The 23791-nt window shown below is 49.0% G+C and overlaps 1 protein-coding gene across 1 annotated transcript in view; it reads left to right on the top strand.

Annotated features, from left to right (window-relative positions):
• WNT3A (Wnt family member 3A) overlaps window positions 1-23791 on the top strand; it is a 54159-nt gene that overhangs the window by 13920 nt on the left and 16448 nt on the right. Inside the window, exon 2 of the mRNA XM_007988211.3 lies at window positions 2174-2415. Within this exon, the coding sequence (XP_007986402.2) occupies window positions 2174-2415 (242 nt within the window). The remainder of the gene's footprint in view (window positions 1-2173; window positions 2416-23791) is intronic.

Genomic DNA, 23791 nt, shown 5'->3' with positions numbered 1-23791 from the left:
ATCTAACTGTCCCATTCAGGGTAGCCACGGGCCACACATGAAGCATGGTTGGTGCCACTGAAGGGCTGAGTTTTACATTTCTTGTATTTTAATTAATTTTAAACTTAATTACATTAATTTAAAAGGCACATGGCCGGGCGCGGTGGCTCAAGCCTGTAATCCCAGCACTTTGGGAGGCCGAGACGGGCGGATCACGAAGTCAGGAGATCGAGACCATCCTGGCTAACCCGGTGAAACCCCGTCTCTACTAAAAATATACAAAAAAAAAAAAAAAACTAGCTGGGCGAGGTGGCGGGCGCCTGTAGTCCCAGCTACTCGGGAGGCTGAGGCAGGAGAATGGCGTAAACCCGGGAGGCGGAGCTTGCAGTGAGCTGAGATTCGGCCATTGCACTCCAGCCTGGGCGACAGAGCGAGACTCCGTCTCAAAAAAAAAAACATAAATAAATAAATAAATAAATAAATAAATAAATACATAAATAAAAGGCACAGATGTCAAATGTCTTTTGCCAAAGCAGAGCACAGCCTGGGAGCTGTTGGGACCTCGAAAACGAGGAGTGAGGTCGCCACGGTGCTGACTCTCCTGCGGATGAGTGTTGCCTGGTCTTGAGTTCAGATTGGGGGATCAGAGGGCCCCAGGAACATCTCATGGTTGAGCCCCTCCTCCCCACGTGCTCACGGGAGCCCATGCCTTTGGTTTTCTGAGCAGGGTGGCACCCTAGAGGCGGCTTTCATTTGTTTATTCACTCTCCTATTGACGGATGCTTGGGTGGCGTCCAAGTTCCTGCTCTCAGGCTCAAAGGCCTGGGAAGATTCCTGAACACGTCTCACTGTGGACACGTGTTTACATCTAGGGGTACATAGCCAAAAGCCGGCCTGCGGGCTGGCAGGATGGGTCTGAGTTCCACGGTGATTTCTATGCTGGGTCACGCCTACATCCCAGAAACCAGGTCTCCTCCTCCAATCCTAAAGCCAAAGGCATCCCTCCTCTGGGCAGTCCCCACCTGACCCAGTCTCCGGCCTGAGTTCTCAGGTTCTAGCCCTCAGTCCCCCAACGGGCTCCAGGTCAACCTGGTGTGAACGAGGCCCAGGCAGTTGTACTGAGCAGGAATGCGGGGCTGCATCATGTCCTATTACAGATCTGGACAACTTGGATTCTGAGCTGAGTATTGGGGGTAGGGCAGGTCAGGTTCCTGGCCTTGTAAAATCAGACTTCCAGATAAAACATACAGAAAAACACATAGATGATATCAAAACATCTAGAAAAAATTAAATAGCCAGCATTGAGTATTTATTCCACACACAGCATTGTGTCAAGCACTTCATGTATAACATATAGGCTTAAGAGCTGGGCAAGGTGACTCATGCCTGTAATCCCAGCACTTTGGGAGGCTCTAGCAGGAGGTCACTTGAGGCCAGGAGTTTGGGACCAGCCTGGGCAACATAGCAGGTCCTTGTCTCTACAAAATGTAAAAATAAAAATTAGCTGGCTGTGGTGGTGTGTGCCTGTAGTCCCAGCTAATCTGGAGGCTGCAGTGAACCATGATCATACCACTGCACTCTGGCCTGGGCAACACAGTGTGATCCTGTCTCAAAAAAAAACAAAAAAAAAAAACAATTAGAAGGCATGGTTTATGAACATTATTTTAGAGGCCATAGAGAATCTTTAATTGGAATTTTAAGTAAAAATTATCTTACTGGCCGGGCACGGTGGCTCAAGCCTGTAATCCCAGCACTTTGGGAGGCCGAGGCGGGCGGATCACGAGGTCAGGAGATCGAGACCATCCTGGCTGACACGGTGAAACCCCGTCTCTACTAAAAAATACAAAAAACTAGCCGGGCGAGGTGGCGGGCGCCTGTAGTCCCAGCTACTCGGGAGGCTGAGGCAAGAGAATGACCGGAACCCGGGAGGCGGAGCTTGCAGTGAGCTGAGATCCGGCCACTGCACTCCAGCCTGGGCGACAGAGCGAGACTCCGTCTCAAAAAAAAAAAAAAAAAAAAAAAAAAAATTATCTTACTTGCAAAATAAGAAATCGGATTTCCTTCATGGTGGAAGCTGCGTCTCGCCCACCCCCAACCCGCATGCACTTGAGGCCCCAGAGCAAAGGGTCTGTAGCCTGCTCATCTGTGTCACTGTCTCAGCCCCACACTCACCGCCAGGTCTTGCCCTCTGCAGGTCGCTGGCTGTCGGGCCACAGTATTCCTCCCTGGGCTCACAGCCCATCCTGTGCGCCAGCATCCCAGGCCTGGTCCCCAAGCAGCTCCGCTTCTGCAGGAACTACGTGGAGATCATGCCCAGCGTGGCCGAGGGCATCAAGATTGGCATCCAGGAGTGCCAGCACCAGTTCCGCGGCCGCCGGTGGAACTGCACCACCGTCCATGACAGCCTGGCCATCTTCGGGCCTGTGCTGGACAAAGGTACAGGAGTGGTCTGGGGGAGGGCAGATGAGTCTGGAGTGGGACAGAGTCTCCCGCCTAGCGCAGCCTGACATTCTTATCTGTGCACACGGTGGGAACAGCGCCTCACGTGGACGCTAGGGTCCTTCCCGCTTACCGCCAGGAGGACGATCTGGGGCTGAAGCACGACTGAGCCCGTGGGGTTATTCGGGTATCCCTCCTCCTTCTGCTCCCTGGACAGGAAAGCGGGCATTCTAGGGTGACTCCAACAATGGCCAGCGGCGGGGTTGCTCCCAGGAGCCAGGGCACAGGCCAGACTTGCAGAGGAAATACACAAACTGAAAGACCTACAAGAAGGGAGAGGTTTGGAGGCACGCTGGAGGAGAAAGAGAAACAGAGAGAAAGACAGAGACAGAGAGAGAAAGAAATAGAGACAGAGACACAGAGAAAGACAGAGACACAGACACACACAGAGAGGAACAGTGAGATGGAGAAAGATAGAGACAGAAAGATGCAGAGAGAGACAGACAGAGACACACACAGAGACAGACAGACAAAGACACACAGTGAGAGAGACAGAGAGGGACAGAGAGACCAAAAGAGAAAGACACAGAGGAACAGAGAGACAGAGACACAAAGATGCAGAAAGATAGAGAGACAGAAATAGAACGAGAAAGACAAAAAGTGACAGAGAGACACACAGAGAGAAACTGAGAGACAGGGAGACAGAGACGGTGAGAACATGGGTAAGATTAAACCTTTAGCATCTTTTTTTAAAAAGTTGAGGTGAAATTCACATACCAGGAAGTCCGCAATTTTAAAGTATTCAATTCAGTAGCATTTGGTATACTCACAGAATTGTGCAACCATCACCTGCCTAGTTCCAAAATGTCTTGTGCCCAAAAGGGAAAAAGGAAACCTGTGCCCATTAAGTAGCCATTCCCGTTCTTCTCCATTCCATAGCCCCTGGCACCCACGCACCTACCTTCTCCCCTGTGATTTAGCTACTCTGCCTGTTTAAGAAACGGCATCGCTGGCCGGGCGCGGTGGCTCAAGCTTGTAATCCCAGCACTTTGGGAGGCCGAGACGGGTGGATCATGAGGTCAGGAGATCGAGACCATCCTGGCTAACACGGTGAAACCCCGTCTCTACTAAAAAAATACAAAAAACTAGCCGGGCGAGGTGGCGGGCGCCTGTAGTCCCAGCTACTCGGGAGGCTGAGGCAGGAGAATGGCGTAAACCCGGGAGGCGGAGCTTGCAGTGAGCTGAGATCTGGCCACTGCACTCTAGCCTGGGCGACAGAGCGAGACTCCGTCTCAAAAAAAAAAAAAAAAAAAAAAAAAAAAAAAAAAAAAAAAAGAAACGGCATCGCTCAATATTTTGCGTCTGGCTTTTTTTCACTGAACGTGTTGATTCACCTGCACTGTGGACAGTTTCAGCACTTCATTCCTGTTCATGGCTTAATAATATTCCATTGCATGGATGGAGCACGCTTGTTTATTCATTCTTCAGGCTGATGCATATCAGCGTGGTCTCCACCTTTTGACTGCTGTGAATAATGCTACTGTGGCCTTTTCTTGGACATGCATATGTTTGAACACCTTTTTTCACATCTTTTGGTTTCTGTATCTAGGATTGGAATTGCTGGGTCACAGGGTAATTCTGTTTTGCTTTGCTTGACCTGGGAGGTCAAGGCTGCAATGTGCTGGAACCATCACACTATTTTCCACAGCAGTTGCACCATTTTATATTCCTACCAATATTGTTTGAGGGTTCCAGCTTCATCCTCGCTGACACACTGTTATCTGGTGCTTGTATTTCTTACTTCTAGCCATTCTAGAGTGTGAAGTAGAACCTCCTTCTGATTTCAGTTTGCACTTCCCTGATGACTGATGATGCCAAGCACCGTTTCATGGGCTTTGGGGCCAGCTGTAGATCTTCTTTGAAATGTTTAGTCAAGTCCTTTGCCCATTTTTAAATTGGATTTTTTGTCTTTGTGTTGTTGAGTTGTGAGTGTTCTTTATATATTCTGGATACTGGACGTGCATTAGATGTATGATTGGTGAATATTTCTCTCTCATTGTGTAGGTTTTTCCATTTTTGTGAGAGTGTCCTTTGATACACAAAATGTTTTAATATTGGTGAAATCCAATTTATTTAGATGTCATACTGAAGCAAGAATTAGCTAACCTAAGGTCACAAAGATTCACACTATGTTTTCTTCAAAGAACCTAATAGTTTGTCTTTTACATAGAAGTATTTGATCTATTTTGAGCTCATCTTTGTATGTGGTAAGAGGTAGGAATCCAACCACATTTTTTTGTGCATGGAAATTCAGTTATTCCAGTGCTTTCTATTGAAAAAACTGTTCTTTTTCCCATCAAATGGTCTTGGCACCCTTGCTGAAACTCAATTGCTCATAGACATATAGGTTTATTTCTGGACTCTCAATTCCAGTCTATTGGTCTGTATGTCTGTCTGTCACCAATACCACACTATTTTGATTGTTGTAGCTTTGTGGTATGTTTTGAAATTGGGAAGAATAAGTTTTCCAACTTTGTTCTTTCTTTTCCAGATTGTTTGGAGGGGACAGGAAAAAAGATTGTTTTGGTTATTTGGGGTCCCTTTCAACTATATGTAAATTTTAGGAGCAATTTTTCCATTTGTGAAAAAAAATGCTGCTGGGATTTTCATGGGGATTTCATTGATTCTGTAGGTTGCCTTGAGAAGCATTGCCTCCTTAACAATATTTTTTTTTTTTTTTTTTTTGGAGATGGAGTCTCGCTCTGTCGCCCAGGCTGGAGTGCAGTGGCCGCGGATCTCAGCTCACTGCAAGCTCTGCCTCCCGAGTTTACGCCATTCTCCTGCCTCAGCCTCCCGAGTAGCTGGGACTACAGGAGTCCGCCACCTCGCCCGGCTAGTTTTTTGTATTTTTTAGTAGAGACGGGGTTTCACCGTGTTAGCCAGGATGGTCTCAATCTCCTGACCTCGTGATCCGCCCGTCTCGGCCTCCCAAAATGCTGGGATTACAGGCTTGAGCCACTATGCCCGGCCTCCTTAACAATATTAAGGCCTTTAATCCAGGAGCTCAGAATCTTTCCATTTATTTAGATCTTCTTCTTTAATTTTGTTTTTGTTTTTGTTTTGTTTTGTTTTGTTTGTTTGTTTGTTTGTTTTTTGAGACAAGGTCTCACTCTGTTGCTCATGTTGCTCAGGCTGGAGTGCAGTGGCATGATCACGGCTCATTGCAGCCTTGACCTTCCAGGTTCAAGCGATCCTCCTGCTTTAGCCTCCCAAGTAGCTGGGACTATAGGCATGTGCCACTATGCCCCCGTGATTTTTGTATTTTTTGTAGAGATGACGTTTTGCTGTGTTGGCCAGACTGGTCTCTAACTCCTGGGCTGAAGCGATCCGCCCGCCCTGGCCTCCCAAAGTGTTGGGATTACAGGGCATGAGCCACTGTGCCCAACTTCTGTAATTTCTTTCAGCCATGTTTTGTAGTTTTCAGGGTATGAGTTGTGTACCTCCATGGTTAATGTATTCCTAAGTGCTTTTTTTCTTTTTGATGCTACTGTCAATGGAAACATTTTTCTTTTCTTTTTTTTTTTTTTTTTTTGGTTTGAGACAGTGTCTGTCTCTGTCGCCTAGGCTGGAGTGCAGTGGCACCATCTAGGCTCACTGCACTTCCATCTCCCAGGCTCAAGTAATTCTCCTGCCTCAGCCTCCTGAGTAGCCTTGCTTGGCTAATTTTTTGTATTTTTTTTTTTTTTTTTTTTTTTTGTAGAGATGGAGGTCTCCCTATGTTGCCCAGGCTGGTCTTGAACTTCTGGGCTCAAGCAATCCTCCCACCTCGGCCTTCCAAAGTGCCTGTAACCACAGGTGTTAGCCACTGTGACCAGCTTGTAATTGTTTTCTTAATTTTTTTTTCAGATTTTCCATTGTTAATATATAGAAATACAACTTTTTAATCAAGAAATACATTTTTTTGAGTTTTGATCCTCAACTGTAACCCTGCTTAATTTGTTTGTTAGCTTTGAGAGGGTTTTGGTGCATTGTGTAGAATTTTCTACATACAGGTTGATGTCATCTGTGGATGGAAACTGCTGCCTTTCTTCCTTTCTTATTTGGATGTCTTTTATTTCTTTTTCTTTCCTGATTGCTGTGGCTGGGACTTCCAGTGCTATGTTGAACAGAAATGGTAAAAGTGGGGATCTTTCCCTTGCTCCTGATCTTAGGGTGAAAACTTTGAGCTGCCTGCATGTATGGTGTTGGCTGCATGTTTTTCTTTATTTATTCTTATTTATTTATTTTTAATTCCTATTTCAATAACTTTTGGGGTACAAGTGTTTTTTTGTTACATGGACGAATTGTTAGCGGTTAACTGAGATTTTAGTGCACCCCTCACCTAAATAATGTACATTGTACCCAATATGTAGTGTTTTATCCCTAGCTTCCCTCCCAACCTCCCGCTTCTGAGTCTCCAATGTCCGTGATATCACTCTGTCTGCCTTTGTGTTCTCCTAGCTTATCTCCCACTTGTAAGTGAGAACACAGGATATTTGGTTTTCCACTCCTGAGTTATTTCACTTAGAATAATGGCTTCCAGCTCCATCCAAATTACTGCAAATGACATTATCTCATTCCTGTTAATGTCTGAGTAGTATCCCATGGTGTATATATACCACATTTTCTTTATTTTATTTTATTTTATTTTATTTTTTTTGAGATAGGGTCTCACTCTGTCATCCAGCTTGGAATGCAGTGGTGTGATCTCGGCTCACTGCAACCTCTACCTCCTGGTTTCAAGTGATTCTCCTGCCTCAGCCTCCAGAGTAGCTGAGACTACAGGTGCCTGCCACCAAGCCTCACTAATTTTTGTTTTTTCAGTACAGACAGGGTTTCATCATGTTGGGCTTGTCCTGACTTCCTGACATCAGGTGATCAACCTGCCTCAGCCTCCCTAAGTGCTGGGATTACAGGCGTGAGCCACCGTGCCTGGCCTTATACACCACATTTTCTTTATCCACTCGTGAGTTGATGGGCACTTAGGCTGGTTCCACATGTTTGCAACTGGGAATTGTGCTGCTGTGAACATATGTGTGAAAGTGTCTTTTTCATATAATAGCTTCTTTTCCTTTGGGTAGTGGGATTGCTAGATTGAATGATAGAACTACTTTCAGCTCTTTAAGGAATTGCCATACTGTTTTCCACAGTGGTTGAACTAACTGACATTCCTACCAGTAGTGTATAAGCATCCTCTTTTCCCCACATCCACACCAACATCTATTATTTTTTGATTTTTTAATAATGACGTCCTTGCAAGAGTAAGGTGGTATCTTGTTGTGGTTTTAATTTGTGTTTCCCTGATGATTAGTGATGTTGACCATTTTTACCTATGTTTGTTGGCCATTTGTATATCTTATTTTGAGAATGTCTATTCATGTCCCTTACCCACTTTTTAATGGAATTATTTGTTTTTTCTTGCTGATTTGTTTGAATTCCTTGTCAATTCTGGATATAAGCCCTTTGTCAAATGCATGGTTTGTGAATATTTTTTCCCACTCTGTGGGTTGTCTGTTTACTCTGATGACTATTTATTTTTGTGTGCGGAAGCTTTTTAATTCAATTAGGTCCCATTTATTTATTTTTATTTTTGTTGCATTTGTTTTGGGGCTCTTAGTCATGAATTATTTGCCTAGGTTGATGTCTAGAAGAGTTTTTCCAATGTTGTCTTCTAGAATTTTTATAGCTTCAGGTCTTAGATTTAAGTCTTTGATCCATCTGGAGTTGATTTTTGTATAAGGCGACAGATTAGCATCCAGTTTCATTCTCCTACATGTGGTTCGCCAGTTTCCCCAGCACCAATTATTAAGTAGGGTGACCTTTTTCCAATTAATGCTTTGTCAAAGATCAGCTGTCTGTACATTTTTGGCTTTATTTCTGGGTTCTCTATTCTGTTCCATTGGTCTATGTGCCTACTTTTATACAAGTTCCATGCTGTTTTGGTCACCATAGCCTTGTAGTATAATTTGAAGCTTGCTTCAAATTAGTATAGTAGTATAATTAGTAGTATAATTTGTTTTTGCTTAGGATTGCTTTGGTTATTCGGGATCTTTTTTGGTTCCATATAATTTTTTTTTTTTTTTGAGATGGAGTCTCACTCTGTTGCCCAGGCTAGAGTACAGTGGAGGGATCTCGGCTCACTGCAACCTCTGCCTCCCAGGTTCAAGCCATCTCCTGGATTCCCTGCCTCAGCCTCCCAAGTAACTGGGATTACAGGCGTGTGCCACAACACCTGGCTAATTTTTTGTTGTTGCTGTTTTTGGTTTTTGTATTTTTAATAGAGACGGAGTTTTGCCATGTTAGTCAGGCTGGTCTCAAACTCCTGACCTTAAGCAATCCACCCACCTTAGCCTCTCAAAGTGCTGGGATTACAGGCTTAAGCCACCACACCTGGCCAGTTCCATATAAATTTTAGGATTATTTTTCCTAATTCTGTGAAAAATAATGTTGGCATTTTGATCGGAATTGCCTTGAAGCTGTAGATTGCTTTGGGCAGTATTGTCATGTTCACAATATTGATTCTTACTGTCCATGAGCATGGGATGTGTTTCTGTTTGTTTGTGTTGTCTTTGATTTTTTTCAGCAGTATTGGCTGCAAGTTTTTCACAAATGCCCTTTATCCAGTTGCCCCAGGTGGCAGTGGCTTTATTTAACTTTCAAGGTTTTCAAAGACCACCCTTCGATTAGCCACTGCTCCATCCTGAGAGAGTTCTGAGTTAGGCAAAATGAATTTTTTTTTTTTTACCCAAACAGGTTAAAACAGACAAACAATTCCTTGGGGAAAAGGTCTCCTCCACTCCCTCCAGATCTATCCACCTGCCCGGGGAACACTGGCCTTCACTGTCCCAGGGAGGCTTGTGGGCACCACCACATGAAAACACCACCAGGCTCTCCTAGCAAGTCAAGGTCACCATTTCCTCAAGTTGACATTCACTGGGTTGCGATGACCCTTGAACTACTTGCCAGAGAGCTAACAATGTCGGTACTAACTGTTTGTGTCTAATTTTTTGGAGGGCCCTCAGAGCTTCCTTTTGTGTTCCAGGCTATATTCTGGGGTAGAGGACACAGATCCCACCACTCGATGGAGCATCAAGGTTACTTTGGGAGACCAGCATGTAGGGCGGAATGTGCATAGTACCATCCATCCCAGGGTGGCCCAGCACAGTCCTGCTGGCCGAGGCGGGGCCCAGGGGATCACAGCTGTGCTAAGCATGTGATCAGCAAGCTGAGGAGACCTTGGAGACCATGGTGCCGAAGGAAGGCTACTCAGACAAAGGCGAGATAGGTCATGCTGGGAAAGTCCTCCCAGGGACCTTGCAGTCCTAGGGGTCCTGCTGGCAGAATGCCCAAGGCCACAGTTCATCTCACTTCTCCGCAAATCTGCTTCCCTGCTGGCTCCCTCATTTTATAACGGACAACCCCAGTTTTCTGTTGCTCAGGTCAAAAACCCTCGGCCCCTGGCTGCCACCTTACCCTCCTCCCTGTCCTCCCTGCAAGAGTATGAATGCTTGTGCCCCTCCCTCATTCCTACATTGAAATCCTCACCCACAGGTGATGGTGTTAGGAAGTGGGACCTTTGGGAGGTGGTCAGGTCATGAGGGTAAAGCCTCATGAGTGGGATCAGTGCCACTGAGGCCGAGGTGGGAGGATTGCTTGAGGCCAGGAGTTAAAGACCAGCCTGGGAAACATAGCAAGACCCCATCTTTGCAAAAAGTAAGTTAACATATACTAGTGAAGCACGGTGGTGCATGCCTGTAGTCCTAGCTACTCAGGAAGGGTCACTTGAGTCCAGGTTGAGGCTACAGTGAGCCATGATGGCACCACTGTGCTCCAGCTTGGGCAACAGAATGAGACCCTGTCTCTGAAAAAAATATAAAAATAAAAATAAATACACTGGGTGCGGTGGCTCACGCCTGAAATCCCAGCACTTTGGGAGGTGGAGGCAGGCAGATCACTTGAGGTCAGGAGTTCGAGACCAGCCTGGCTAACATGGTGAAACCCCATCTCTACTAAAATACAAAAAAATTAGCCAAGGATGGTGGCGGGTGTCTGTAATCCCAGCTAGTCAGGAGGCTGAGGCATGAGAATCACTTGAACCCTGGAGGCAGAGGTTTCAGTGAGCTAAGATCACATCACTGCATTCCAGCCTGGGCAACAGAGTAAGACTCCATCTCAAAAAAAAAAAAAAAAAAAAGGCCGGGCGCGGTGGCTCAAGCCTGTAATCCCAGCACTTTGGGAGGCCGAGACGGGCGGATCACGAGGTCAGGAGATCGAGACCATCCTGGCTAACACAGTGAAACCCCGTCTCTACTAAAAAATACAAAAAACTAGCCGGGCGAGGTGGCGGGCGCCTGTAGTCCCAGCTACTCGGGAGGCTGAGGCAGGAGAATGGCGTGAACCCGGGAGGCAGAGCTTGAAGTGAGCTGAGATCTGGCCACTGCACTCCAGCCTGGGCCACAGAGCGAGACTCCGCCTCAAAAAAAAAAAAAAAAAAAAAAAGGAAAAATATAAATAAATAAACAAAAAATAAATAAAAAGGAGCCTCTCAGTCCTCCTACCACACATATACTGACCCAGTGAGAAAGAGAGGTCTGTGAACGAGGACATGCCCTCGCCGGGCACCAAACCTGCCAGTGCCTTGCCCTTAGACTTGTGCTGTTCATGAGCTCCCTGGCTATGGTGTTTTGTCAGAGCAGCCCACACGGACTGAGACACTCCCTGTGTCTTCCAGCCCCACTGGCCTCTTGGCTGCTTCTCAAACACGGAGCATGATGCTCCCTCCCTCCCACCTTTGCACTTTGCAGTCCCTCTGCCAGGAACACCCTTTCTACTGTTGTAATTCCCACAGGCCCTCTCAGGAGTGTCCCCCACGCTTGCTCCTATCCCCTCACCCAGCTTCACAGCCTCTGGTGAGCCCCATTAGCTGATGATTCTGTGGAAAGAGAGCATGGCCTTGCTCAGCCCCTGCAGCCAAATGCAAAGGAAGACCACAAGTCCTCTGAAGAGGAGGTGCCTGGCTCTGGGGGGCCCGGCATGTGCCCCGACCAGGAGAGCCCCTGAGTGCGCAGCTGACACTGCCTCCAGGGCTGGCGGGGCCTGGCTGAGGCCGTCCATGGGCAGGAGCCCTCCAACATCCAGCAATCATGGCCATACCCCAGCCCCCATCACGGGCCTGTGTTCTTCAGGCGTGGGGAAGGCACTGCAGGGCAGAGAGTGGGGACAAGAGGGTCAGGCTCAGAGTCCAGGCACTGGTCACTGTAGGATAAGGAGGATGTCCCTGAGGGACGAGTCAGGGTCCACGTAGGAGAAGAAACTGGAACTTGGGGAGCTCGGACGGTGGCCTTCCTGTGACCTTGAGTGAGAGGCAGCTCACTTCCTGGAGCTTCAGCCTCCCATTTGTGTAATGGAAGAATGCTTACAGCTTGTCAGACCTCACAGACCTGCTGGTTGGGGAAATACACCACGCAACTCCCCTGGAGACGGCTGCCAGGGTGCACAGGAGTAAAGTCCCAGGGCTGTGCAGCTCATCGAGCGTGTCCAAGGGTGTGTGTGATGTGTAATGCATTGTGCGTATGTGAGTGTGCACGTGCATGGGGACGTGGTGTGATGTGTCATGTGTGCACATGCACGTGGTGTGGGGTTGTGTGCATGTGCATGTGTGTGCATGTGTGTCAGGTGTAGTGAATGTGTATGTGGTTTGGTGGATACATGTGCCTGTGTATGGGTGTATATGGATGTGCCTGTGCAAGTGTGCATGTGGCTGTGGCATGCATGTGCATGTCTATGTGTGCGTGTGATGCAATTGCTGCCCACTAGGATTCCTGGGCTGTCCTGTAGCCAGTGGTGGCATGGAGGGAGGCATGGGCAACATATACACTGCAAAAGGCCAAGAACACCAGACTGGGCCCTGTGCCATGTGGTTGCTGGCTCCAGAGCCAGGATGGGGTGCTTAGGGCTGCCCACTCCCCCTCTAAGAAGGAAGCAGGGATTTTAGGAAGAAAACAGGAAGCCTGTCCTGCTTAGAGCCATACCAGCTGATGGAGGAAGGCTGTGTTGCATGGGGTCAGAGGGCAGCATGCCATTCCCTAAAGCCCTGCTACCCTCGGGCATCTTTAGGATATTCCATTGCCCTCCAGAATGTCAGGGTGTCTCTCACTTGTGGAAGAGGAGAGGACATCTCACTTGTGGAAGGGGGGAGGGCTCCTGCCCATAGACGGCATCAGCTCACTGACTCCCAACCTGGACATCTGACCCCGGCTGGAGGCCAGGAAGAAGCTAGCCTCATGAGTCATACATTCAGGAAACCTTGGTTCTATCCTCCAAGCTGAGCCTTGGGGAGCCTGTGCCATCGCTGTCTGGACCACGCCCATGGAAAGGCACAGATCTGCACAGATGGGAATCCCAGCCAGCAGATTGGCTGGGGGGCCAGCCAGCTGAATGCAAAACCCCAAAGTCAGTGAACAGCACTGGGTTCTAAACCTAATTGCACCTCCAGCTGCTTCAAGGAGAGGCCTATGAATGAGTGCTGCTCTGGAGTCCCCAAATCTATGGTCTAGGAGCCTGGTCATATACCAGAACTTCCTTCCCTTTAATGGCTGAGTAATATTCCATTGTATGGATAGACCATATTTTGTTTACCCATTCACTCATTGATAGGCATTTGGGTTTTTTCAATTTCTTGACTATTATAAGTAATGCTTTTTGTGTGAATGTGTATTTTCAATTCTCTCTGGTATATACCTAGGAGCAGAATTGGGTCATAGAGGAACTCCCTGCTTAACTTTCTGAGGAACTGTCAAACTATTCCAAAGTGTCTGCACCATTTTACATTCCCATCAGCAGGATCTGAGGATTTTGATTTCTGCACATCTTCACCAGCACTTGTTATTTTCTGCTTGCTGGTTTTGTTCTAGCCATCCTAGTGGGTGTGAAGCAATGTCTCATTGAGGTTTTCATTTGCATTTCCCTGATACCTAAGGATGTTGCGCATCTTTTCATGTGCTCATTGGCCATTTGCCTCTCTTCCTTGTAGTAATGTCTATTCCATTCTTCCACTCACATTTTAATTGGGTTGTTTGTCTTTTTGTCATTGAGTTGTAAGAGTGTTTTATATAGTCTGCATTCAAGTCCCTTATCCAATACATGATTTGCAAATATTTTCCCCCATTCCATGAGTTGTCTTTTCACTTGCTTGATGGTATCCTTTGAGGCATGCAAGATTTTAATTTTGATGAATTCCAAATTATCAGTTTTTTTCTTTGATTCCTTGGCTTTTGATGCCATATCTAAGAGACCATTGCCTAACCCAAGCTCACAAAGATCTACTCTTTTTTTTTTTTTTTTTTTTTTTTTGAGACCGAGTCTCGCTCTGTCGCCCAGGCTGGAGTGCAGTGGCGCAATCTCGGCTCACTGCAAGCTCCGCCTTCCCGGCTCACGCCATTCTCCTGCCTCAGCCTCCCGAGTAGCTGGGACTACAGGCGCCCGCCACTGCGCCCGGCTAATTTTTTTCTATTTTTTAGTAGAGACGGGGTTTCACCATGGTCTCGATCTCCTGACCTTGTGATCCGCCCGCCTCGGCCTCCCAAAGTGCTGGGATTACAGGCGTGAGCCACCGCGCCCGGCCAAGATCTACTCTTAATTAGTGTTTTTTTTAACATATATATAAGAGTTTTAGAGTTTTAGCTCTTACATCTCGGTCTTTATTTTAATTTTCATAGACGAGGTGAGGCAGGGATCTAATCACATTCTTTTGCATGTGGAAATCCAGTTATTCCAGCACCATCTGTTGCAGACTGTTCTTTCCCCTTTGAATAGTCCTGGCACCTTTACTGCAAATCAGTTGGCCCTAGATGTATGAATTTATTTCTGGGCTCTTTATTCTATTCCATTGTTCCATATGTCTGTCTTTACGCCAGTGTCACACTGTTTTGATTATTATAGTTTTGTAGTGTTTTGAAATTACAACATGTGAGTCCTCCTGCTCATCTTTTTTTTCAAGGTTATTTTGGCTATTTGGAGGCAATTACAGTTCCATATCACTTTTAGGATTAGCTCATCAATTTCTGCAAAAAACAAAGCTTAGATTTTTAGAAATTGTGTTGAATGCATAGATCGGTTTGGGAAATATTGTTCTACTAATATTGTGTCTTCTGATCAATGAACATAGGATATCTTCCCATTTAGGTCTTTAATTTCTTTCATGATATTTTGTAGTTTTCAGCATACAAATCTTGCACTTCTTTTGTTAAATGTATTCCTAAGTATTTTATTCTTTTTGATGCTGTTGTGAATGAAATTGTTTTATTAATCTCATTTTTGAATTATTTGTCACTAGTGTATAGAAACACAAATGAAGGCGGGTGCAGTGGCTCATGCGTGCAATCCCAGCACTCTGGGAGACCGAGACAGGGAGATCATTGGAAGTCAGGGGCTCAAGACCACCCTGGCCAACATGATAAAACCCTGTCTTTACTAAAAATACAAAAACTAGCCAGGCATGGTGGTGCACACCTGTAGTCCCAGCTACTCAGGAGGCTGAGGAACAAGAATCCCTTAAGCCCAGGAGACGGAGGTTGCAATGAGCTGAGATCACACCACTACACTCCAGCCTGGGCAGCAGAGTGAGACTCTGTCTCAAAAACACACACACACACATACGCGTGTGCACACACATACACACACAAATTATTTTTAATATGAATCTTGTACTCTGTAACCTTGCTGGAGTTGTTTATCAGTTCTAATATATTTTTTATTTGCAGATTCTTAGGGCGTTCTACATATAAGATAGTTTTATTTCTTCCTTCCAATCTGGATGCACTTTTTTCATTTTTCTTCCTTAATTGCCCTGGCCAGAGCCTCCGGTTCCATGATGAATAGCAGAGTTGAGAGTGGACAAACAGCTTTCAGTCTTTCACCACCGGATAGGATATTAGCTGCAGGTAGGCCCATCTTGCTTTTGAACTTAGTAGTGCTAGATTTGAGAAAAATTTTGTTCACATAAATAAATAGATAAAAATGGGAGCACTTAGTTATCATGCATCTCTCAATTCTTTGAATGTTTTTAGAGTTATGTATGCCAAAAATCACATGGTGGCCTATCATCAAAATGTGGAAAAAGCCTATCAGCACATGACTCAGTTAGGTCCTCCTTAAAGTTTAAGGAAAATAGGGAATTAAAGGTGCCTGATTTTCACAAGTCCCAGTCATTATCAATAGCTCCCACTCTTGGTTTCTGGGAGAAACTCCCTAGGGTTTGGCATACTCCAGGAAGATCCAGGAGTCTCCTGGAACAAGAGCTGGGACCCTTGGGGGTCTCCCATGGGTCTGGTGTGTGACAGCATCCCGATAGCACATGCCACAGGTATACATGTGGTGCAAATGTACACAGTCAGTCCCCTGTGAAAGCACAGAGATGCACTCTGCCACACAGCACATGCTTAGAAATAATGTGTTAAGTCAGTGACCTAAAGACAATGGTGCATTCCTCAGGGAATCCCAGGAGGGCTTCCCAGGGGAGGTGACCCCTGGGCTGAATCTTGAAGGATTTCCTTTCTTTAAAACACACATATCCAGTACTTTCCAGGCACTGTTTAAGTGTTCGACACACCGTGGCCAGTTGAATCCTAACGCCCATCTGATGAGGCCAGCAGTGCAGTGACCCTGTTTTACAAATGAGGAAGCTGAAGCACTGTGACAAAACAGAGACTTGAACCTTGGCAACCTGGCTGCAAAGTCCCCAGGCAGAGGGGACAGCCCATGCCAAGGTTGGGGCTGATGTGCGGGTGAGCAGAGCCCTCAGGCAGGCCCAGCAGTGACGGGGCCTAGCTGGAGCATACAGTTTAGGAATCACTGGAGGAACCCAGAGCCCGCAGGGAAGGCAGGTGCAGCCTGGGAGGAAGCAGAGAGGGTAGGACTCTAGAGGATCCCTCCAGGCAGGGCGGGGATGGATCTGCGCGGTCACTGAGAATTTCTCAATGGGGCTATTGGATTAATGCCGCAGGCTCTCCAGGGGCAAGTGGGCCCCACAGATGCCCAGGTCCTGCCCCAAGGTGCTGACGTTCGGTGGGGGCAGGGAGCCCTCATTTCGGGTTGCTTTCCTGCTGCTATGCCGGCCTCTCTGCAAAGGGCTGAACTCCCACTGCGCTTCTAGCCTCCCCTCCCACCCCACTCACCTCCCCTCAACCCTCTCCTTCTCCCCTTCTCTCATCCTACTACCCCCTTCTCCTCCCCTTTCTGATGGAGTAACACAGTCTGGGACCCTTCCTACCTCCTCATGGCTTAAATAGGTTTAAGTAGGAAAGGGGAAGTACCAGCTCCTCCCTCCTGCTACCACAGAGACTCAGAAATGCTTGGAGTCCTGGTGGCCTGGGAGGAAGGAGCCTGCCGGGTGCCTCAGAGAGAGGCCTGCTCAGGAGGCCATTGTGGAGGCCCTGGCCATGCTCTCCATAATCATCTGATTGGATTAGGGTCAGGGCAACCCTAATCATGTCAAAGGTCACCCCAGGCTTTGTGGCAGGGGCCGCAGGGTGCCTGGCCACCCCTGCCAAGATGGCCTTGTTGAACACAGTTAAAAACCCTCAGCCAGCTGTGAGGAGAGGGGCCCAGCCTCCTGTGTGTGTGTGCACATGAGTGTGCACCCTAGTGTGTGCATTGTGAGGGGTGCATGTGTGTGCCTATATGTGCACATATGCCATATATATGCATGCCTCTGTGTATGCATGTGCATGTGTGTGTGCGTGTGCATGAGTGTGAACATATGAAGGAAGGAGCTTCATATCCTCACACCTCCTGCTTTCAGCCCCATCTGCCATCCACCTGGGCTGGGACTGGGGGCTGGGGCCACCAGACTGAGGCTGGGAGAAACCATCAGTCCTTGGAACATGGGGCTCTGCCACAGAAGCTGAGCCTGGTCTCTGAAGAGCTCTCTCTTCTGGGGTCCAAAAGGAGCAGGACATTCAACCTGCCTGGGGCAGAAAGCATTTGAGGAATTTTAAGTGCATGGAGACTGGGCACACTATGCAGCTTCTCTGTCCCCTGCCGCTGGCCCCAGGCACCGGGAGGGCTCACTTCCCTGAAGAGTTGGAGACACTCCACTCTTGACCCCCGGCAAGGTAAAGCTGCCATGGATACAGGTACAGAGAAAGGGCAGGGATGGCTGCAGTAGATGCAGCAACCCAGGGCCCAGCATCTGGATCTCAGGCGGCATGTGGCTCTGCAGAGAGCCTGGCCTGCTCTAGGCCAGGTGGGGTATGTGCTCCTTAGAGAAATGGACAGAGGCCAGGAGCGAGTGAGGCCTGGAGCCTAGGGATGCCACCTGTGCTCACACACTCGGTGCCCTCTAACATGGGCTGGGCCCAGGAGTCCCCCCAGGTCCTGGCACCTGCCAGATGGGCTGGGGGGAGCGTAGTGGCAGGGGGAGGTATGCAATCTCTTGTGCTTCCCAAGTAAGTGTGCTTCCCACAACTCCTTGTGGACACTTCCCAGAGCCCTGGGGTTTGCTTGTTCCTACCCAGTGTGGGTGGGGCCTGCAGCAGTGGCCTTCCCACTCAGCCTTCACACACCACCCCCTCTTCAAGCATTTCCAGTCCCCACCCCCTGCCCTGGACTGTGAACCCCAGGGTATCCCCACTCAAAGCACAGGGCCAGATTCCTGGTTGGTGCCCCAGGACCCCTCCAGCCCCAAAGGGTGGGGAGAGTAATGAAAGGGTTCTTGCACACCACATGTCAGTAAGCCTTGCTGGGTGCCCCACAATTCCCCTATCATCTCCCCAATGTCATCCCCAGTCAGGAGACAGCCCAGCCTCCTCTCCTCCCGGCAGAGTCCCCAGGAGCCCCTCGGGGTGGTCCACCACCTCCCTGTGTGTCCCCTGCCTATGAGGGCCGGCATAGGGGTGGGGCCTGCCTGCTAGGACATGGGGACACAGAGGGCAGCTCTTTAGGGAACCAGCGTCCCCAAATCCAGGTTGCGACCCCTGACCCCCCCCATCGGAAAGTGTTGCCGTTTAAGCTGCGTTGGGTTGGGGGGCTCCCCTGGCTCCAGCGGCCTCTCTGGTATATCATTAACTCTCCCCAGTGGGAGGGGAACCCCGGCTGACTCCCCGCCGCGTCCGGCTGGGAGCACAATATCCCAGCGACGGCAACAAGATTAAGCACAAGGGGAGAGTGCAAATGCGCGGGCGGTTCACACGCCCTTCGCGGTGCTGAATTAAAGCGTCTGAATGGGGATTTCCCTTCGCGCCCGACGGCCTGGCGCGCGGCGCATACTTCCAGGTTGCTATGACTGGCCTGCGCTCGCCTAATCACCGACCGGGGGAAATTCATATAAAATATCGCCGGCCATTGTGGGCCTAACTTGGCGTGACAGTGGCGCACAAAGCCGGATTCAAGCGCCCCAGCGGGTCAGCACGGCGCCCGGCCGCGCGGGCCGCCCGGCGGTGTCAGGGGCCGTGGCCGCGGTGGGGCGCGAGCCGCATTCCGCTCTCAGGTGGCTCCGGGGCCTTTTGTGCAGGCCATGATTACCAAATGCCACCGCGACACCCCCTCCCGGCCGCCTGGCTCCTCCTGGGGCCGCAGGAATGAGGGAAGGTGGGCAGCCCCTGAGGGGAGGCGCCCGGGCGTCGGCTCCGGAGGGGACAGGGACGCGGGCTGAGTCCCCCTGTGTGCCGCACAGCAAAGGGTCTTCTCCTTCCCCTGTGCTCGGGCCTCAGTGGGGGAAGAGGGCCCACCCGTTGCTGCGCTGGAAGCCTGTTGTGGCCTCCCGATGGGCACGAGAAGGATTTTGCCAGTCTGGTCAGGTGGTCCTAGCTGGGATCCAAGGCACCCCCTCACTCAGCCAGCCCCTTCCAGCAGCTGTGGCCTCAGCAGGCAGGAGATGAGGGCAGCACCAGGAGAGAGGGACCCAATGCATTCGGGGTGGCCATTGTCCCCACAACTCTATGGGTCCCACGTGTGTGGTGGGGGTGTGGTAATACAGGGTGCAGTGTGCACGGGGGGACTGGGTTCGCTGTGACCCTCCATCCACCAAGATGCCTGAAGGCCAGTCCCTGAAGTACAGGGAGACTGCTCCTCACTGGTGCTGCAAAGGGCTGGCAGATCAGGCAGGGGCAAGGCCTGGGGGATGGGGCATTTGCCCTGCAGACCTGAGGAGAGAAGCTGGCTGCAGTAGGGTGCACTTGGGGGGCAGAAGGAATTTTTTGTCACAGTGAAGGTGAGAACTTCTCAGTGGAGATTCAGCAGTTTTTCTCCTGGGCAGTGGGCAATGTTGGGAATCTGAGCCCCTAGCACCTGGCTGAGCTGGCCACCATGGGGTCCCGCCCTCAGCCTGTGCTTCCCTGCTGGAGCTGGGGGTGTCCAGTCAGACCGTCAGCATTGCCAGGGGAAAGAGATGAAGCCACAGGTTTCCAGGGGCTGGGGACAGCATTGGAGGGCCCCAGGAGGCATGACCAGGTGAGCATGGGTCAACATCAAGAAGCAGACTGGGCACAGGTGGCATCCCAAGCTCCTAGGAAAGGAGGTGTCAGCTGCCCCAGGATGGGGCCACAGAAGCAGAACCATAGCCCCGTTCCCAGGCTGAGCAGCCCAGCCACCAGCTGCCAGCAGCCAGGGCCCTGAATCCCAGAGCCTGTGACCAAGGTGCCCACCTCCAGGAAGAGGCCAGGCCAGAGACCCAGTGACCACCGTCCACTCATGGGGGGATGGCCATCAGCATATCAGAGACACCCCCCACCCCCTTCTCCTGGCAGGCTCCTATTCAGGGTCTTGTCCAGGGTCCCATATAGCCCTTACAAAGTCATGGCAGAGCTGTCCATAGCCTCCCTTCTGGTCACAGCCCAGAGGAGGGGTCAGCACAGAATGGAATCTGACCTTGGGAGATCTCACCTCTGTTGATGTGTCAGAATCACTGGAGACCCTCCCCCAGCCATGACCATTGTTAGAAGCCTCCAGTCCTAGTTCCCTGCTGGGCTTCCCAGAGGGGCCAACCTGGGTGAAGCCCTTCAGACTGAGCACTCTGCCTCCCTGAGGAGCTGGATTTCATTGTCCTATGGTTGCATTTAACAACAATCCCCTCCCCCTACCCAGAACTTTCCCTCCTTCAAGTTGTTTGTCCCTCAGAAAAGCCACTCAGGAGTCCCCTCTGGTACCAACAGGCATGTCCCAGGAGCCCAGGAGTTCCGGACCGTCCTTCTCTTCTTGCCCTGTATCAGCCCCGACAGCCTTTCCACAGATAGGCATGCCCCTCTCAGCCATGCAGTGAGGGCCCAGCCAGGCAGGTGGGCTCCCTGCTCCCTTGAGCTACAGCCATGGAAACACCAGCCATGGGAACACCCATTGGAGCTGCAGGAGCCTGTAATGATGGGTTCAGGGACCTCTCTTGTGACCCCTCTGTCTGGGCTCTGCACTCACTGCTGTGCAGCCTGGGGCCCGTGGCTGACCCTCTCTGAGCCATCTTCCTGTCAGGGACACTTCTCTCATTAGTTAATACAAGGATAGGCTTGGACCTGCTTTTCCCACTGTCACCCCAGAGCAGGGAAGCCTCCATGCTGTGCTCCCTCAGCACCTACCTTCTGAGCACACACCTGTCCCTGCTGAAATGCTTCCTGGGTCACCTCCCCATAGGAAGGTCAGCTCTGAGGGGACAGAGGCTGCAGCCTTCTTTGCCACTTAAAAGACAGTCACTGCTTAATAAATAGTGGCAACTGAGCAACTTTAGTAAAATGTGAAAGACAAGGATTTTGGAATGATTTGGGCAAATGTTCAACATTTAAGAATTTGGAAACATGGCCGGGCACGGTGGCTCACGCCTGTAATCCTAGCACTTTGGGAGGCCGAGATGGGTGGATCACGAGGTCAGGAGACTGAGACCATCCTGGCTAACATGGTGAAACCCTTTCTCTACTAAAAATACAAAAAAATTAGCTGGGCATGGTGACGGGCGCCTATAGTCCCAGCTACTCAGGAGGCTGAGTCAGGAGAATGGCATGAACCCGGGACGCGGAGCTTGCAGTGAGCCAAGATCATGCCACTGCACTCCAGCCTGGGCAACAGAGCAAGACTCCATCTCAAAAAAAAAAAAGAATTTGGAAATATATCCTTCCTGTTTGATGTTCAAAGGTCCTTTTTTGAAATTATGATGGTAGATATTTTATACATATATATGTATAATATCTACCATATATCTACATATCTATATCTGTCTATATATAGATATATCTCTATCTCTATCTATCTATCTACCTACCTATCTATATCTTTTCCTCTCTCAACAAAATAAAAACACTTGGCAGTCCTCTGTTAGTCCCCAGATGCTCTTTGATACTTGCAAAGCCCATTAAATCCAAATCTAGAAACAAAGGATTGTTAAGATCCCTCTAGTCCAAAAGTTCCGAGATGCAAGAGACAAAGGAACCATCAAAGTTAATCTCATGATTCCCTGCATCCAACAACTGCACTGCCCTCAGCTGTGATGGAACCTTGCCTGGCAGCTCTTCTGCCTTTCCCTAAATGCCCACCTCTTACCACCTAGAACTCCCTCACCTTCTCAGACTTTATCCATCCATCCATCCATCCATCCATCCATCCATCCATCCATCATCCACTCATCCATCATGCATAATTCACCATCCATCAATCCATCATTCATCCATCCATCCATCATCATCATCCATTTATCCATCATGCATGATCTACCATCCATCAATTCATCCATCCATCCATCCACCATCCAACATCCATCCATCTATCCATCCGTCTATGTGCCATCCATCAATCTATCATCCATCTATCCATCCACTGTCCATTGTCCATCCATCCAGCATCCATCAATATCATTCATCCATCCATCTATCCATCCATCCACCATCCATCAATTCATCATCATCCATCTATCCACCATCCCTCAATCCATCATCTATCCACCCACCCATCCATCTACCCACTATTCATCGCCCCTCCATCCCAGGCCTGCCTCAGAGCTCATGTTGTCAAGCCTTGCTGTGTGTCCTTGTCCTCTCTACTGCCTCCCTTGTGAACTGTAAGCTCCCAAAAGCACGTGATTTAGCACAGTCCCAGGCAAAAAGCCTAACACACACACCAGCAAAGCCTCCCACTAGAGATAGGGAAGGCTTCCCTTGGTTCATTCTCCTTACCAAGGCAAGGACTCTCTTCTCCTGAAAGGTTGTCATCCAACCTCTGTTTTATTTATCACCAGGACAGGAACTCCTTCAACTTTCAGAAAGCCTAGGTTGTTAGAAATTTTATCATATTGAGCAGCAGTCCACTTTCTGGAGGATTTTTTTTTCTTTTGATGGAGTCTCCCTTTGTTGCCAGGCTGGAGTGCAATGGCGCGACCTCGGCTCACTGCAACCTCCGCCTCCCGGGTTCAAGTGATTCTCCCACCTCAACCTCTTAAGTAGCTGTGACTACAGGCGCACACCAACACGCTCCACTAATTTTCGTATTTTTAATAGAGACGGGGTTTCACCATGTTGGCCAGGATGGTCTCGATCTCTTGACCTCATGATCTGCCCACCTCAGCCCCTCCAAAGTGCGGGATTACAGCCGTGAGCCACCACGCCCAGCCTCTGGAGGATTTTTTGTCTGTGGTTCTTGAGAGTGGGCACCTTGCTTCTTATTCATCTCATATTCCTAGTTCAGCCCAGTGCCTGGCTCATTAGGGATTCTCAGATCCTGGATGGATGGATGAATGGATGGATGGATGGATGACGGATGGATGGTGGGTGGTGGCTAGATGGATGAATGGATGATGGGTGGATGATGGATGAATGGTGATGGATAAATGGTGATGGATGAATTAGAGATGGATGGATGATGGGCAACAGATAGATGATGAATGGATAGATGATGAAGGGGATGATGGATGGATGATGGTTGAATGATGGATGGGTGATGAATTGATGATGATGGATGATGAATGAATGATGGGTGAATGGATGGATGAGTGATGGTAGATGGTGGATGATGGGTAATGGATGGACAATGGATGGATTGTGGATGGATGGATGGATGGATGGTGGATGACGATGGATGATAGATGTATAGATAATGTATGGATATGGATGATGAATGGATGAATGGTGGATGATGGATGATAGATGGATGATGGATAGATGTGGATGATGGATGGATGGATAATGGATGATGGATGGATGTAGATGACAGATGATGGATGATGGGTGGATGGATAGATGGGTGGTGGATGGTGGATGATGGTAGATGATAGATAATAGATATATGGAGGATAGATGGATGGATGGATGGTGAATGGATAGATGAATTGATAGGTGAATAGGTGGTAGGTGGTGGTAGATGATGG

This window comes from Chlorocebus sabaeus, chromosome 25 (assembly GCF_047675955.1).
Source record: "Chlorocebus sabaeus isolate Y175 chromosome 25, mChlSab1.0.hap1, whole genome shotgun sequence".
Taxonomy (NCBI): domain Eukaryota; kingdom Metazoa; phylum Chordata; class Mammalia; order Primates; family Cercopithecidae; genus Chlorocebus; species Chlorocebus sabaeus.
This window is presented reverse-complemented; position numbering and strand designations above follow the sequence as displayed.